This window comes from Notechis scutatus, chromosome 1 (assembly GCF_049901735.1).
Source record: "Notechis scutatus isolate UNSWTSFEM ecotype Mainland chromosome 1, rNotScu1.2, whole genome shotgun sequence".
Lineage (NCBI taxonomy): Eukaryota > Metazoa > Chordata > Lepidosauria > Squamata > Elapidae > Notechis > Notechis scutatus.
Genome location: NC_142009.1, coordinates 291,629,371 through 291,643,948, shown reverse-complemented (window position 1 = coordinate 291,643,948; position 14,578 = coordinate 291,629,371). Strand labels below are relative to the sequence as shown.

Sequence of the window (14,578 nt, the reverse complement as noted above, 5' to 3'; positions counted from 1 at the left end):
ACGATACAGAAACTTGAAAGACAACACTGATACACTCACAACTTTATTATTTCAGTCAGCACATAGCTCTTGAGTTTCTCTCAGCACAGAGCTACCTAACAAGCAACTCATGGTTTCTTCAGTCTATTATGGTCCAAATGTTATTCCACTATGTTCCATATCAAGTTTTGTTCAGATGATTATGGATCAGGCTCTAGAGCAGGCCTGTTAAACTGGCGGCCTGAGGGCCAGATATGTCATGTGCAGGTCATGCCCAACCTGGCTTCACAAAGGCAAAAAATGACGCGATATATCACAATCTGGGCCATGATGTGATTAAGTTTGACACCCGTGCTCTAGAGCAGGGGTGTCAAATTCATGGCACACGAGTCAGATGTGTCACGTGCTGGCCCCGCCCCCACTTGGTTTAGCGAAGGGGGAGAAAGTCCCGATATGTCACGTGACACCGCCATGATGACGTGAGTTTGACACTCCTGCCCTAGAGGTACCAGTTAGGGGTCCTTGTGCTCTCTGAGCTTGGTTGCTTTGTTGTAGACGTTTTATTACCCACACTAGGTAACATCATCTGTGTAGTAAGGAATGGAGTTTGTTCTCAATTTATATTCTAGTAGCTTGCTCTGTCAGTGTCAGCAAGTTCTTTGGTTAGGCTGTTGGCTTGTTTGGTAGTTCCTTGATTGGGGCATTGTTTACTTGATTGTGGGTTGGATGTTAATCTTGGAGTTAATCTTTGCTCATCTAGATGCTGCAGTGAGTTTGTGCTCATCTAAATAAAATTCTTACGCTGCTTCTCTTGTGGGAGGTTTGGTTTCTACTTTGGTAGTGGAACACTTGGTTGGTGTGGGTGGTATTTCTGTACAATTATGTTTCCAGTTTGCATTGTGGTTTCTGTTGATTAAGAAACCACAATGCCCAAGAAAGGTAGTGAATTGTTGTTTTCTTCTTTTCTGGTAAACTGGATTCCTTTTAAAATGTTATTGTTTTGTGGGTGTTCTCTAATTGGTCCTTTTTTTATTATGTGAAGGTGTCATCTGTGTATCTGATCCATATTTTGGGTTGTATTTGTCGAAGTACCATGGCTTCTAGACATTGCATAATGACCTCCAGGAAATACGACTGCAGGAAATACGACTTCAGCAATAGAGTGGTCAATGTCTGGAATACTTACCCGACTCTGTAGTTTCTTCCCAAACCCCAAAAACTTTAACCTTAGACTGTCTACTATTGACCTCACCCCTTTCCTAAGAGGTCTGTAGGGGGCGTGCATAAGCGCACCAACGTGCCTACCGTCCCTGTCCTATTGTTTCTCTTATTCTTTTATTTTTCTTATATGTACCCATTTCATGTATTCACAACTATGTATACATTTATACTTATTATCTTGTAAACAATTGGCAAATCAAATAAATAAATAAAAATAAAATAAATAAATCCTGAAGGCAGTGGTCCCATAGAGGTACCTTTAATTTGTTGGTAAGTTTGTCCATCAAATTGGAAGTATGTGGTTAGGCAGACATGTATGAGATCCATAATCCTGGGTGTTTCAATACCCACAACACTGACAGAGCAAGCCATTAGAATATAAACTGAAAGTAAACCCCATTCTTTATGATGTTACCTAGTTTGGGTAATGAAACATCTGCAAAAAAAAAAAAAAAACCCCAAGCTCAGAGAGAATTAAGGACCCCTCATTTCAACTGTGAGCTATACATATTCTCCTTTATTGATACCAGTCTTGAACATTTTTAGCACTGAATGCAACCTGATATTTATATTTCTTGCCCCCACAAGTTTGCCTCTTTGAAAGGGAGTTTTTCTGGTTCTAGATGTTCTCTTTATTTACGTACTCTCCTGGAATTTCAGGTGCCCTGCCAAAAATCATCTTTTTTCCTAGCACTGTAATGTAGAAATTCTTTATTCACCTCCCACTTTCTTTTCCAATCAGAAGCTTATGTAGTTTGGGTCATCAAACAACCATTGAATACCACAATCACCTTGCAGATCACAATATTTCTCTCACTGACCACCTTATTTAAAGCTTCCCCCAACCAAATTCCCCAGGCAAACTCCCGTGCAAATTTCTAATAACTTCCTGCTTGTAAACTCCCAGAAACTGCCTCTGGGAGAGGATTGGCTGAGACTGGAAGAATTATAGAATTAAAGAATTATTATAAGGGCAAAAGAGCATCTAATCCAGACCTCTGCAATATAAGACAGGGAATTAACCCATGTTCAAAAACTGGCTCTCAATCTTTCTTTTAAACTTCCATAAATGGACTGAGGTATAGATCCAATAGAAGAGAATCTTATATGGAACTAACCATCAAGATTTTTTCCTTTCTATTTAAACAAAATCTAGCTATTTGCTACTTAAACCCATTTAGTTCTGGTTTTAGTTTCTGTGGAAAATAGTTCATGAACAACTTCTCTATGATACCCTGATAAAATCTGAACACTGATGCCAAGCTTCTCCTAAGCCTTCTTTTCTCCAAAGCAAACACCTCAAGTTTTCTCATGCTATCATTATAGGGTATATATTCAATGCCTTGCATCATCTTTTTGCCCTTCTCTGAATCTCTTCTAACCTGTCAATATCCTTCTAGAAATATAGTGCACAGAACTGCACACAGTACTCCAGCTGTGGTCTCACCAGTGCAAAGTAGAGCAGAATAAAGTTTGAATGTGCTATGATAAAATTCTTGTTCTAGCAGTTCTCATAGGGTTGGCTGATGTTCAGTTTGTTATCAATGATCTCAAGTAAGTCCTTCTCAGTTGTTACAATTCCAAGTCAAGAATCCCATTTTATATATGTAGCCTACATTTTTCCTTCCTTCATAGCAATAGCACTAGCACTTAGACTTATATACCGCTTTATAGTGTTTTACAGCCCTCTCTAAGTGGTTTACAGAGTCAGCATATTGCCCCCAACAATTTGGGTCCTAATTTTACCCATCTTGGAAGGATAGAAGGCTGAGTCAACCTTGAGCCTGGTGGGATTTGAACTGCCAAATTGTAGGTAGCTGGCTGTAGAAGTAGCTTGCAGTACTGCACTCTAACCACTGCGCCAGAGGACATATACATGTAATATCTTCCATTTTTTCCTCTTCAAGGACACCTCATTCCTCTCAAACCAATCTTCCAACTTGTCCAGATTAGTTTGCAATGTTGTTCTGTTTTCCTGGGTGTTAGCCATTTCTCCCAATTTTGAATCAACTCCACATTTCTTAATTATAACCTTTATTACATGTTTTTTCATGTTCTTTTCTGTTTTGGTTCAGTATTAATTCAGCATCAGCACTTTAGCAGCCTATTTTTTACTTGCAAATAAAGTAAAAAGTTTTCTTTGTCTGTGAGAAAATATTTCTGTGAATCTGATAGACTTTTCCCAGGTTACTGCCCTTACATCTAAGGATTTACTTAAAACTAAGTATCATTCCTAATGTTTTGCTATGTTTCATTTTTCATATAATCAGAAAGAAACAAATGTGTTAACAGAAATACAGCTCAAGCATCCCCAAGGCGCAGTACAATAGATTGGATTCCTAAAGAGAACTCCCAAGAAGCATTTAAAACTGCTCACAATTCAGATTTATTATCTAACCTTTACCAGTGAATTAATGACCATGGCTACAGCAATTGTTTCCAAATCTTTATACCAGAAATCATGATCAATCCTCATCTGTTATTCTATAAAAATATAGCTTACTCTTTGTGCCAAATAAAATAATGGTATCATCTCATTGAGCTAGTTTGGTGTAATGGTTAAGACATTGGGCTAGAAACTGGGAGATCATGAGTTCTAATCCTACCTTGGGCACAAAGGTGATTTTGAGCCAGTTACTCTTTGTCAGTCCTAGAGGTAAACTACTTTCAAAGTCTTGCCTGTGAGCACATTGCCAACAGAACTGAAGGGACCAGTCAAGACAGGTAACAGGAATCAAAACTCACTGGAAGGCATTAAAAATATCCAAATAACTGTCTCAAAAATTGCATCTGCATAACCAATTTAATACTGTATGCCCTCAATGGAGAGCCAGTTTGGTATAGTAGTTAAAGCATCAGATACTGGGATATTGTGAGTTCTAGTCTAGCTGAGTGACCTTGGGCCTGTCTATCAGCCTAGGAAGGAGGCAATGGCAAACAATTTCTGATTTATCTTGCCAAGAAAGCTGCAGGGACTTGACATAGGAGTCAATGCAGTTCTAAAGGTACATGTGAGAACACATAGACAGTCAACATTTGACTGTGATGCTGCTCAATATGGGGAATAAATTTTTTTTCAAAGGCTCAGTGGAATGGACTGCTCTTTTGGCAATGTTCATGAGGGATCTGAATTTTGAGGAAGAATTATTCATTGTCAATAGGGTTATTGCATGAAAACACAATTCAGCTTTTTCAATTTCACTTTAAAAGCTGCAAAACTGAGAAGTGTAGAACTTCAAGAAGGCAATAAAGATGTAGGAATTATTCAAAGTTTACTGCAGGCAAAGGGAGCAAAGGACCAAGTTCAGATGACATGACAGGAAATTTTTAATATTGTTATATGTACTTGAAAAGCCTCTGGTATTCAGTCTCTTTAATCAAACAACAGAATGATAAGGCAAGCAGAGAGCTGACAGTACACATTCCTAGAAGCCATCTTATACAGTGAGACAACCAAAACATTTGCCCTTTGCGCTGTTCTCTGTTTTTTAAAAACAAAACTTCTGAGAGGGAGAAAAAACATTGAGGCAAATGACCCAGAGAAATGAGCAGAAATTGGGGACTTATAACATCCTTTGCCATTCTTTGTGCTATTAGAGCCTCTAAATATGCTCTTTATATTTTCAGGACTAATAGGGAACAACATTCTCTTTGTTTCTAGATATTAAATAGAACCTTAACACTAACAAATGTGTTCAGTCTACTATTATCAGCTTCAGATCCCAAAGGTGCTTCTTTCAAGAGGCAAGTGGACTTTCTGGTTTTTCTTTGAAAACATTTCAGTTCTCATCCAGGAAGCTTCTTCAGCTCTGAAGAAGTTGAAGAAGCTTCCTGGATGAGAAATGAAACATCTTCAAAGAAAAACCAGAAAGTCCACTTGCCTCTTGAAAAAGCACCATTGGAACAACCATGACCTGGATGACTGAGAATCTCCATAGACAAGACATCAAGCTTGAGATTTACTCTGAATTGCAGACTTTGTTACTGAAGGATCTGGCCTAAATTTTAGATTTTGGTGCTCTTTACTGGTCCTCTGCTGTTGTTGGTTTGAACATCTTAGTTGTTGAAGACTTCTGGAGAACTTGAAAGCTTTCATATTGCTCTGGATCATTATGATATTAAAATATAGATTTTGCCTTTTTCTATATAACAGTGTCAATTACACGAAGCAATAATCATAACTACAAGTATCAATATATGCAGAAATATGCAGAAACCCAACTGCCAACAGTTATCAAAATTGGAGTTAGCATATTCAATTTGCAAAAATTCAGATTACTAGATGGGAACATTAAGTTAAAAGAAATACCCATTCACTTCCTACTCACTATCAGACAAGTGTCACTATCAGACAAATCCAATATACTGACTGCAGCTTTATGCGCCTAGATGTATCAAATATCAAATCTGTTGCAATTTTGAATGCCACATACTCATCTTATTCCTGAATTTCCTGTTTTCAGACCAAATATCAGTAGAAACAATCTAAATGATAAGGCAACAGAAAAAAAAACCTTCCTAGGGGCATAACTAGGAATTCTGGGACAAACATCCTTCCATTATCATGATTGAAAAGCTGTCAAACATCCTAAAGCATTCTAGATGGCAAACAGGATTTGGTTTTGTTCTCACAGTTGCTGTTTTAAAATAGAGAGCTATAAAACTTTCTACAGATTTAACAGTAAAAGATGTTTTAAACTTTATGATCATAAAATGATATAACAAGCAAAAGATAAGAAAACAAGGATTAGCATTGATTGTATTTTCCTTTCCTCTCAGTAAAAAGGAATAATGATTTTAAAAATGATTTTAAAAAAGGAGCAGCAATGGGAAGAATAACATTTTTAAGTGATAAAGAATGGGGAAAAAACCAAAAGTACAGAGTGGAGAGAGATCAGAAATAGAAAGAATAGAAAGAGCCAATAATTAAGTCTAAAGACAAAGAAACAAGATGAGTTGAAAGAAGATATTTAACAACTATTAATATAAATGAAGAAGAGTAGAAAATTGTTGAAAGGAATCAGAAGCAAGTAAAATGACATATAAATATCACTCATTTTAATAAACAAAATAAGCCACCAGAATACATCCAAATCGGTATTCTTAGTGCATTTTATCTATACAATACAATTTCTCCCTTTCCAAACTGAAATGAAATACAATATAAATACTCATTTGGATGTAACTTAGATTTTTTTTAATGAAGGAGTAGTTCCAGAGGTGGTATTCAGCCAGTTCTGACCCGTTCTGGAGAACCGGTAGTGGAAATTTTGAGTAGTTCAGAGAATCAGCAAATACCACCTCTGACTGGCCCCGCCCCCATCTATTCTCTGCCTCCCAAATCCCAGCTGATTGGCTGGGTCTTCTTTGGTTGCCCTGCACAGGAGAACAGAGCTGGAAAGCAGGTTAGTGGGGTGGGGAGGGAATGGGATTTTGCAGTAACCTTCCCCCAGGAGTGGGGAGGGAATGGCGATTTTACATTATCCTTCCCCTGCCACGCCCACCAAGCCACGCCCACCAAGCCAAACAACACCCACCAAGCCAAGCCCACAAAACCGGTAGTAAAAAAATTTGAATCCCATCACTGAGTAGGTCCCATGTGCAGTTGTGAAAATGTGGTGTTATTGTACATGAGTATTTAAAGCTAAAGTAACACTATTTAAATGCATCTGTGAACATTGAAAAGCTATCTGAAAAAATGACTTAATAAAGACAGCTGCTCTCCCACAGAGGCAGGAGAAGAAAAAAGCTAAATACCTGATCATATTTGAGGAACTGAATTGTCTCCTCTTCAAATTAACAAATTAAGAGTAGATTGCCTTGGTAAAACTGATGCTTTGATATGCAAGTGTTTAGAGTAATTTTCATATAATTATATCTTTAACTTCTTTTGAGAACAAATACATTTGTTTAAGGAACTTCCTATCTGGGAACTGTTTAACCTCTTATTTGTAAACTAAGATGCTGGCAGGTAGATGAAATAACACAAACATGAAAAAAGTGGCATGTTATATGATTCTTCCAATCAAGAGATCTTACCATAAGTGACTATCAACAGCACAAAGTTAACGTTAGAAAATAACCGGACTATGGATTTCAGATAGGAATATTTATCTGGAGCTTCTGCCTGAATCACAGCCTGGGCTGGACTTGGAGGATATGGAGGCTTTTCCTGAAACACTAAAGAAAAAAAAGGAAGAACCAGAAATGAGTAACTGCGGATTAAAATAAAAGGCAACTGAAAATAAAGTATAAGCACTCAACCATTTTAACTCAAGGTCATGGTTGTCCCAAAGGTGCTTTTTCAGGAGGCAACTGGACTTTCTGGATTTTTTGGGGGGAAGACATTTTGCTTCTCATCCAAGAAGCTTCTTCAGCTCTGACAGGATAGTTGAGAATGGAAGGATTTACATTCCTTGCAAACTGCTGGTCATTTGCATCCTTTTAGAGGGTCGTTGAAGCACTTGGAAGTTTATCTGTGTCCTCAAAGTACTCACCACTACTCAGGAGAGCCCAGCTGCCTCCTGAAAAAGCACCTTTGGGATTGGCATAATATAGTACAGTATTTAGCAGCCCACAGTTTAGACTCAAGAGATTGACTGTTTCCAAAAAAGAAAAAAAAATCTGGTCCTCATTCTTCTCCACCAGATTTTTGTTCTATTGGGCATCTGTTGTGTTCATGTGCCCATTTTGAAGTCAATCCTTTGTACAATTTGGCACTTAATGAAGACTTTTTAAAGGCATCATTGTCCTTCCCAACAATCACTCTAACTCTCTTATCTCATTTCTGGTTTCTCTCAAGATCTGTATAACTCCCAGTCTGGAACTGATACTCCAGTAATTCAGCACCCACTTTAGCTGCTCCCTATACCCAATCTTCAACTACATTTATTTATTTTTACTTACCAAAGACAACTAAGATGAAAAGTGCTGTTGCCACACCCGCTGTGATAAAAAACATGATGCCAATATGGTAAGCCAGCTCCTCCTTCTTTTCCAAATCGGGAACCAGAACAGGGGGGAGGAGGAAACCAGCTGCAATGCCAAGCTAAAAAAAAAAAAAAATACAAATAATATATCACTTCTTAAATATGCAAGTGCCTTAATAGAATACCTAACAGGTTTTCAAATGATATTGTGTAATATTTTAACAACAGTTGTAGGAAAATATCATTGTGATATTCCCCCTAATCTTTCTAATAATAACATCAATACATTTTGTATAATTTTGAAATTTACTAGTATCACTGTATTTATGGAAACTTATATTTATATCCAGGGGTGGGATCCGACAGGGTTAATTACCGGTTCGGTGATTTACGATGTGCTTCCCTGCACGCTGCTTGTGTGTGTAAATCTTCGTCAGCTTGCTGCCTGGACAGCTGAGCAGCGCTGAGTGCAGGGAAGCAGCGTTTGAAAAAGCACTTTTTTCCTGCTTTTTCAACCACAGCTGTGCCTCGCATGGCAGCTGAGGTTGAAAAAGCAGGAAATAAAGGTCAGGTAAGAGCCCAGGTGGGCAGGTGGTCCAAAACAGCAGCAGACATAGAACCGGTTCTATGTCTGCTGCTCTTCAGAGCTACCAGTTCTACAGAGCTGGACAGAACTGGTAGAATCCCACCCCTGTTTATATCTTTACTAGCTCGATACCTGTGCTTCACTACGAAACTATGTGGTCTGGCTTAGTTTTTGGGGAGGAAAATAAGGGTGGGGGGGAATTCTGCCTCTCCCTGCCAGCATCCATCGATATTCATCTGGCTAGCATCCTGTCAGTGTGTGAGAGAGTTCTGGGCTGTTTGAAAACTGAAGCAGTATTCAAAGTATGAGCAAGAAGGAGACAGCAAGGAGCCTGGGCGTGGCTTAGCTCAACTGTTCTGTACTGAAGCTGGTTGCTGCTGTGAAACTAAAACTGAAACTCCTTTCCTCTGCTTGTGTTTTGCATTTGGAACACATTTCTTTTCAGGTGGGGAAGGGGAGTAGAACTCCTTAGCATCAGAGCATATTAATAATAATATACAAAATACTGATGGTCATTTCGAAAAATCCTTTCTTAGTGAGCACCTAGAAGCCAAGAAGAACACACATGCCAAATTTCAAATTTGTAGGCTTTACAGTTCTGGAGATTCGTGATGATGCGTGAGTGATTTCACTTTTATATATATAGATTATAAATGCCTAAAAGATAAAGATCTTAAATCTATTAACAATTTTAAGAAGTGTGTGTGTGTGTCCATATATATAAAACTTCCTTCAATATATCACTGCATAGTTCTACAAGACCATAACTACAGTATATATACATAAACAGTCAGGAACTAGTGCTGATCAGATAAACAGGTTTAATTCTTTATTAGAAACAATCATATACTGAAGCATTTTATTTTAGATCCATTTGGATTTTTTTCCGACAACAGATTTCTGGCAAAGGAAACTGGAAAGACAGTCTTCAACAGGCTATCATCGTCTCCAAATATTTGAGACTAGTATCCAAACTGCCTGATAATCAATTACTCATATCCTGAACAAAGCAAAATCAAAGCTGTTTCCACAGGTTGCACTTTACATATGAAATCAGAATGCCTGTTCTTTTGATTTTCTGTGGTAAGTTTGTTTGTTATTGTCCCAAGCTGTTTCACAACAGCAGAATAAAACAAAATTGTAGGTCAGCAAGCTAAAACACACAGTACCTTTTAGAAACATATGAGGAAAGAGTAATGTGAAAACTGTTCACAGATACCAAGTTACTCCCATCTTCTGGCTTTGGAAGACAAATTCAAATTCTGAAATGAACTTTGTGTCACATTTAACTTTTTGGAAACAAACTTTTCTCCATGGTAAAACTAAGAATACCAACTAAGCCTACAAATCATTAACTCTCACAATGTTTGTTGGAGGTCTTCATTTGCCAGATACTGCCCTAGAATCCTTCTTCATTACCCCAGATCCTGAAGCTCATCAGAGTAATGGTTTTTTGCATAGTCAGCCAGATGTTTATACTGGATTTGGCATTATTAATCCCCCTATCAAGTCCTTCCCAAGGACTTGGTATAGGCAGATGTGGGTGTTTGATGGTCTTACATTATTATTTTATATTAATTTTATGTCACCTAACTCACCACGGGGCTATTCTTGGTAGCTCACAACAATTACAATGGAAATGAAAAGATGTGTAAATGTAAGCATACAAACATAATGGAACAATAGAATAATGAAAAAGAAACAATGAGCAAAAACAATAGGATAAAAGATGGGTGAATGGGGAAGCAGGGAACGAGAAGAGAGGTGGGGTTTGTTATCAATATAGTATGCACCATCAGTGTGGTTCTAAACCCCACTAGTCCCCAGCCAGCCAGCAGAGCTAGGTCTTCAGGCTCTAACAGAAGGATAGGAGGATGGACACAGATATCACCTTGGAGGATGGGATGATCCAAACGAAAGATACTTCAGAAGAGAAGGCTGTTCTGGATCCCAATAATCAGAGTTTGATGACTGACGGGATTCACAATAGGCCCCTCAAGAGTATATATACAAGAGTACGTATACATACATATATACACACACACACACACACACACACATATATATATATATACATACATATATACAGTACATGTATATATACATATACATATATACATATATATGAGAGAGATATTAAAAACATACATCTCATGCAAGACATACCTATGATATATTGTACAAGAAAAGGCTAATTTCAATATATTGTCTATACTGCAATCCTTTCAATGCGAAAAGGAAACTGCAAACTGCTTAATACATTCACTTTTCAAAAGATTCCTGTACGTAGCAGGTAGCTACATCAAGTGTCTCAGCAAATGTAACCAGGGAAAGAAATTTGGTGATGCATTGATATATTTGTTCTGCTTCAGACTAAGTTTGAAGGATAGGAGGGTGGACACAGATATCACCTTGGAGGATAGTATGATCCAAATGAAAGATACTACAGAAGAGAAGGCTGTTCCGTAATGATCTTTAAGGGTAATAATGCAATGTTACCCATTCTGTCTGTAGGCCTCTTCCTGTTTGCACACTCAAAATGGGAAGTTATAAGGACACACAAAAGCTGGTAGTAGAAAGAGAATTATGCATCTTCTTGTTTCTATTTATGGAAGAAACTTCATTGATAGACATAGATGAAGTTTCAATTTATCTATTTAACTATTCAGCTATGATGGAAGATCTTCTCTTAGTTTCCAAGGCTTATCCCCTTCCACACAAAAGGAAAAAAATGACAGCTAGTTATGTTCTTTGTAATGTCAATATATATTTATATCCGAAGAATGTAAGGACAGCCCTGTTTGTTCTGACAGAGGTCCATCTTAGTCCAGTGTCGCTTCTGACAATTGCCATCCAGATGCTCAGAGTGTTTGCAAGCAGGACACACACACACACCTCTCCTACCACTGTTCCATTGCCAAATTGGTATTTGGAGACATGCCAGCCTTAATCCAGAGACAATATTATATCTTCAAGCCAGTAGCCCTTGATAAAACTGTTTTCCCTACATTCATCCAATTTCCTTTAGACATAGGTTTTGTTTGATTATAAAATTCCATGTATGAATTCTATGTTAAGTAAAGGAATGGTTTCTTTCATCTCTTCAAAATCTAATTAGCTTTATTGAATGATCTCTGGTCCTAATATTTGAAAAGAAGAAAAAAAGACTTTCCAACTTTCTTCATGCTATATATAATTTTACATATTTCAATCATGTACTCCACAGTTGCCTTCTTTAAAACTAAAATCACAAACTTTCTAGCTTTTTCTCATGAATATTTCCGTTTGAGGCTTCTGATAGTTTAACATTGCAGTCATCTGCAACATGATAGTCAATGTTTCATTCACGTTCACCTAGATCAGAAACAGATTCTAATGTAGCTGTTTTTGTTGGCAGAAAATTGATTCAACGCTTCAAAAACATTTGGGAGAAGTATTTTGTGAATGCAGTACTGTTAACAGAGGGACTTTGAGTGATGAAGCTAAACGCTATTTAAACATACATTAAAAACAATGTTGCTTGTTCACTGTTGTCCCACTTTCATTCTGTCTGATTTATGCACTGAAAAATTGCAGAAGTATTGCTTTTGAAAGTAGCCAAAGACTATTATATAGTACAGTGTTTCTCAACCATGGCAATTTCAAGACGGGTGGACTACAACTCCCAGAATTCTCCAGTCAGCATGCTGGAGACTTGCCAAGATTCAGAAACACTATTATAGCAGAAGTCAAAAAGCCTTAGTTTGTAGGCCACATGCAGCCCTCCAAGGTCTTTTCTGAGACACCCAAGGCTACTTTCCAAAGGCAGCACACTCAGAAAATGAGGTGTCTATGGACACCTCTCCACTCCCACAATCCATGGAATTGTAGATGTCACTCAGCTCCCCAGGCAGGGCAGCAGGAAAGCAAGGTGTTGCCAGGGAAGGAGGGCCACCATGCTGAGGTTGTCCTGGGGAGAGAAAAAAGCTTGGACAAAGAAGAGGGTCAAGTTAATGAGAGTCTTCCTATCAGGGGAAGGAAGGAAGGAAGGAAGGAAGGAAGGAAGGAAGGAAGGAAGGAAGGAAGGAAGGACAGACTGTGCCAGGCAAAATGAAAGAGAAGAAGAAGGAAAGAAGAAAAAAGACTGAAGGAAAGAAATAGCTCTCTGTTTATCGTAAGAGACAAAAAATAGGATTTAGGCAGGTCTTGGAGGATGGGTTTCCCAGATTATATCATTCTAGATATGTCCTTGAAACAGATACTGGTATTATCAACCTATTAATAAAAGTATATTTTGGTGTTTATAAAATCTCTGTTAGCTAAACTTTTGGCAGTCAGAGACTTACGGTGGCAAGGCAAGGACGGTCAGAGGGGCAGAAATCCGCTCGCAGTTCCAGCTATCCTCTTCTTGAGTTTGGTGCGATCTTTCGGGGTGCACGAGTCTTGGAGAGACCCGTGCCGGTGTGGGGGAACCTCGGGCTGTAGTGTGGGGAAGGCAACCCCCCTGCAACGAAGAGGAAGCCCTCCAGAGCCCAACGATCAAGAAGAAGCCTCCTGTCAATGGAGGCTCCGAAGTCCGGACTGCCACCGATGTGAAGGAAAGAGTGAGTGACAGTTTGCAAGTTCGTTGGGAAAGAGAGTGGTGGCAAAAGTTAGTGGCGGAGAAGAAATCTGGAAGAGTACAGATTGATTTCAGGCTGTTATATACTGTGCAAACGTCTGCCGTGAGCCCTAAGAGAAAGCGGCTATAAGAGAATCGGACTAGTGAAAGTGAAAGGGCTCGGCAGGCAGAAGAGAGACGGAAATAACAAAGAATTAAAGAGGAATTTGGAATTTAGAAGACCTGCATCAGGGAGTGATTGAATACACTCTGCCACCACTAACATTTGGATAGACGCTATTAAACCGGAGCCAGAAGCAGAACGAAGCCGATCGGGGTAAGGAAAAAAAAAAAAAGATAGAGGCGGCGCCATAGGCGGTATCGAGAACGCTGTAGTGGCTACAACAAAGTAACAGATTCAATTGACTGAGTGGACATAATTTATTCTATAAACCCCGGAAAATTGAGAACTTGTTCAATTGGAGGAGACAGTTCCTTTCTTTATTTGAAGGAAATTAGAACAATCGACTTAAGGAACATTAAAATACAAGTAAAATCGGAAGCCTTTGAACGAGTGGGAACATTGCTTACTGGTAGCTGTTACTCAGCAATTTTTCATCTGTCATTTCCGGTGTGCTTGAAGTGAAAGCTCCCAAAGTGAAAAGCGGAAACTAAAAATTCCTATCTCTAGAACTTTCCTTTTTCTTTCCTTCTATTCTTTTCTGTGTGTACATATTTACTAAAAATAGCCTCTCCTCTATTCTATTAGTTGATGTTATGTTGTGTTGAAATATGCTTTTTTTTTAATTTCCTCTCGATAAATATGCATATTTAGTAAAGAAATATCAGAGTGTTAAAATATTGGATTAATTAATTTAGTTAAGTTATTAATAATAGAGATTGTTATATTTTCAAAGGGGAATATAGGGGAGATAGTAAGAATATTAAGCATTAGTTATTTAACAATTTTAGAGCTCTCTAGTTCAATATTATATTTCATTGTGTGAGTATATCTATGAATGCAATTTATTGTGTAGTTAAGGTTACTTTACACTTAAGTAAACCAGAGAAATATATATACCGTATTTATCGGCGTATAACACGCACAGGCGTATAACACGCATCTTCATTTTAAGAGGGAAATTTCAGGAAAGCGCCCGTTTCACCCCCACTCCCACCCCGCGCTTCAATCCACAGTGTCCCATTCTGCCTGCCTGCCTGCCTGCCTTAGTTTCTGGTTGTTTGGGAGCAGCTTCGGCTGAGAATAATAACTATTCGCCTCTT

General features: G+C 38.3%; 1 protein-coding gene across 2 annotated transcripts in view; it reads right to left on the bottom strand.

The window, feature by feature from the left end:
* Positions 1 to 14,578, bottom strand: part of FLVCR2 (FLVCR choline and putative heme transporter 2) — a 54,594-nt gene that overhangs the window by 17,940 nt on the left and 22,076 nt on the right. For both annotated transcript variants that reach the window (XM_087951949.1, XM_087951950.1), the window contains exons 2-3: positions 8,107 to 8,248; positions 7,240 to 7,380 (exon numbers count right to left, since the gene is read on the bottom strand). In XM_087951949.1, coding sequence (XP_087808075.1) covers positions 7,240 to 7,380; positions 8,107 to 8,248 — 283 coding nt within the window. The remainder of the gene's footprint in view (positions 1 to 7,239; positions 7,381 to 8,106; positions 8,249 to 14,578) is intronic.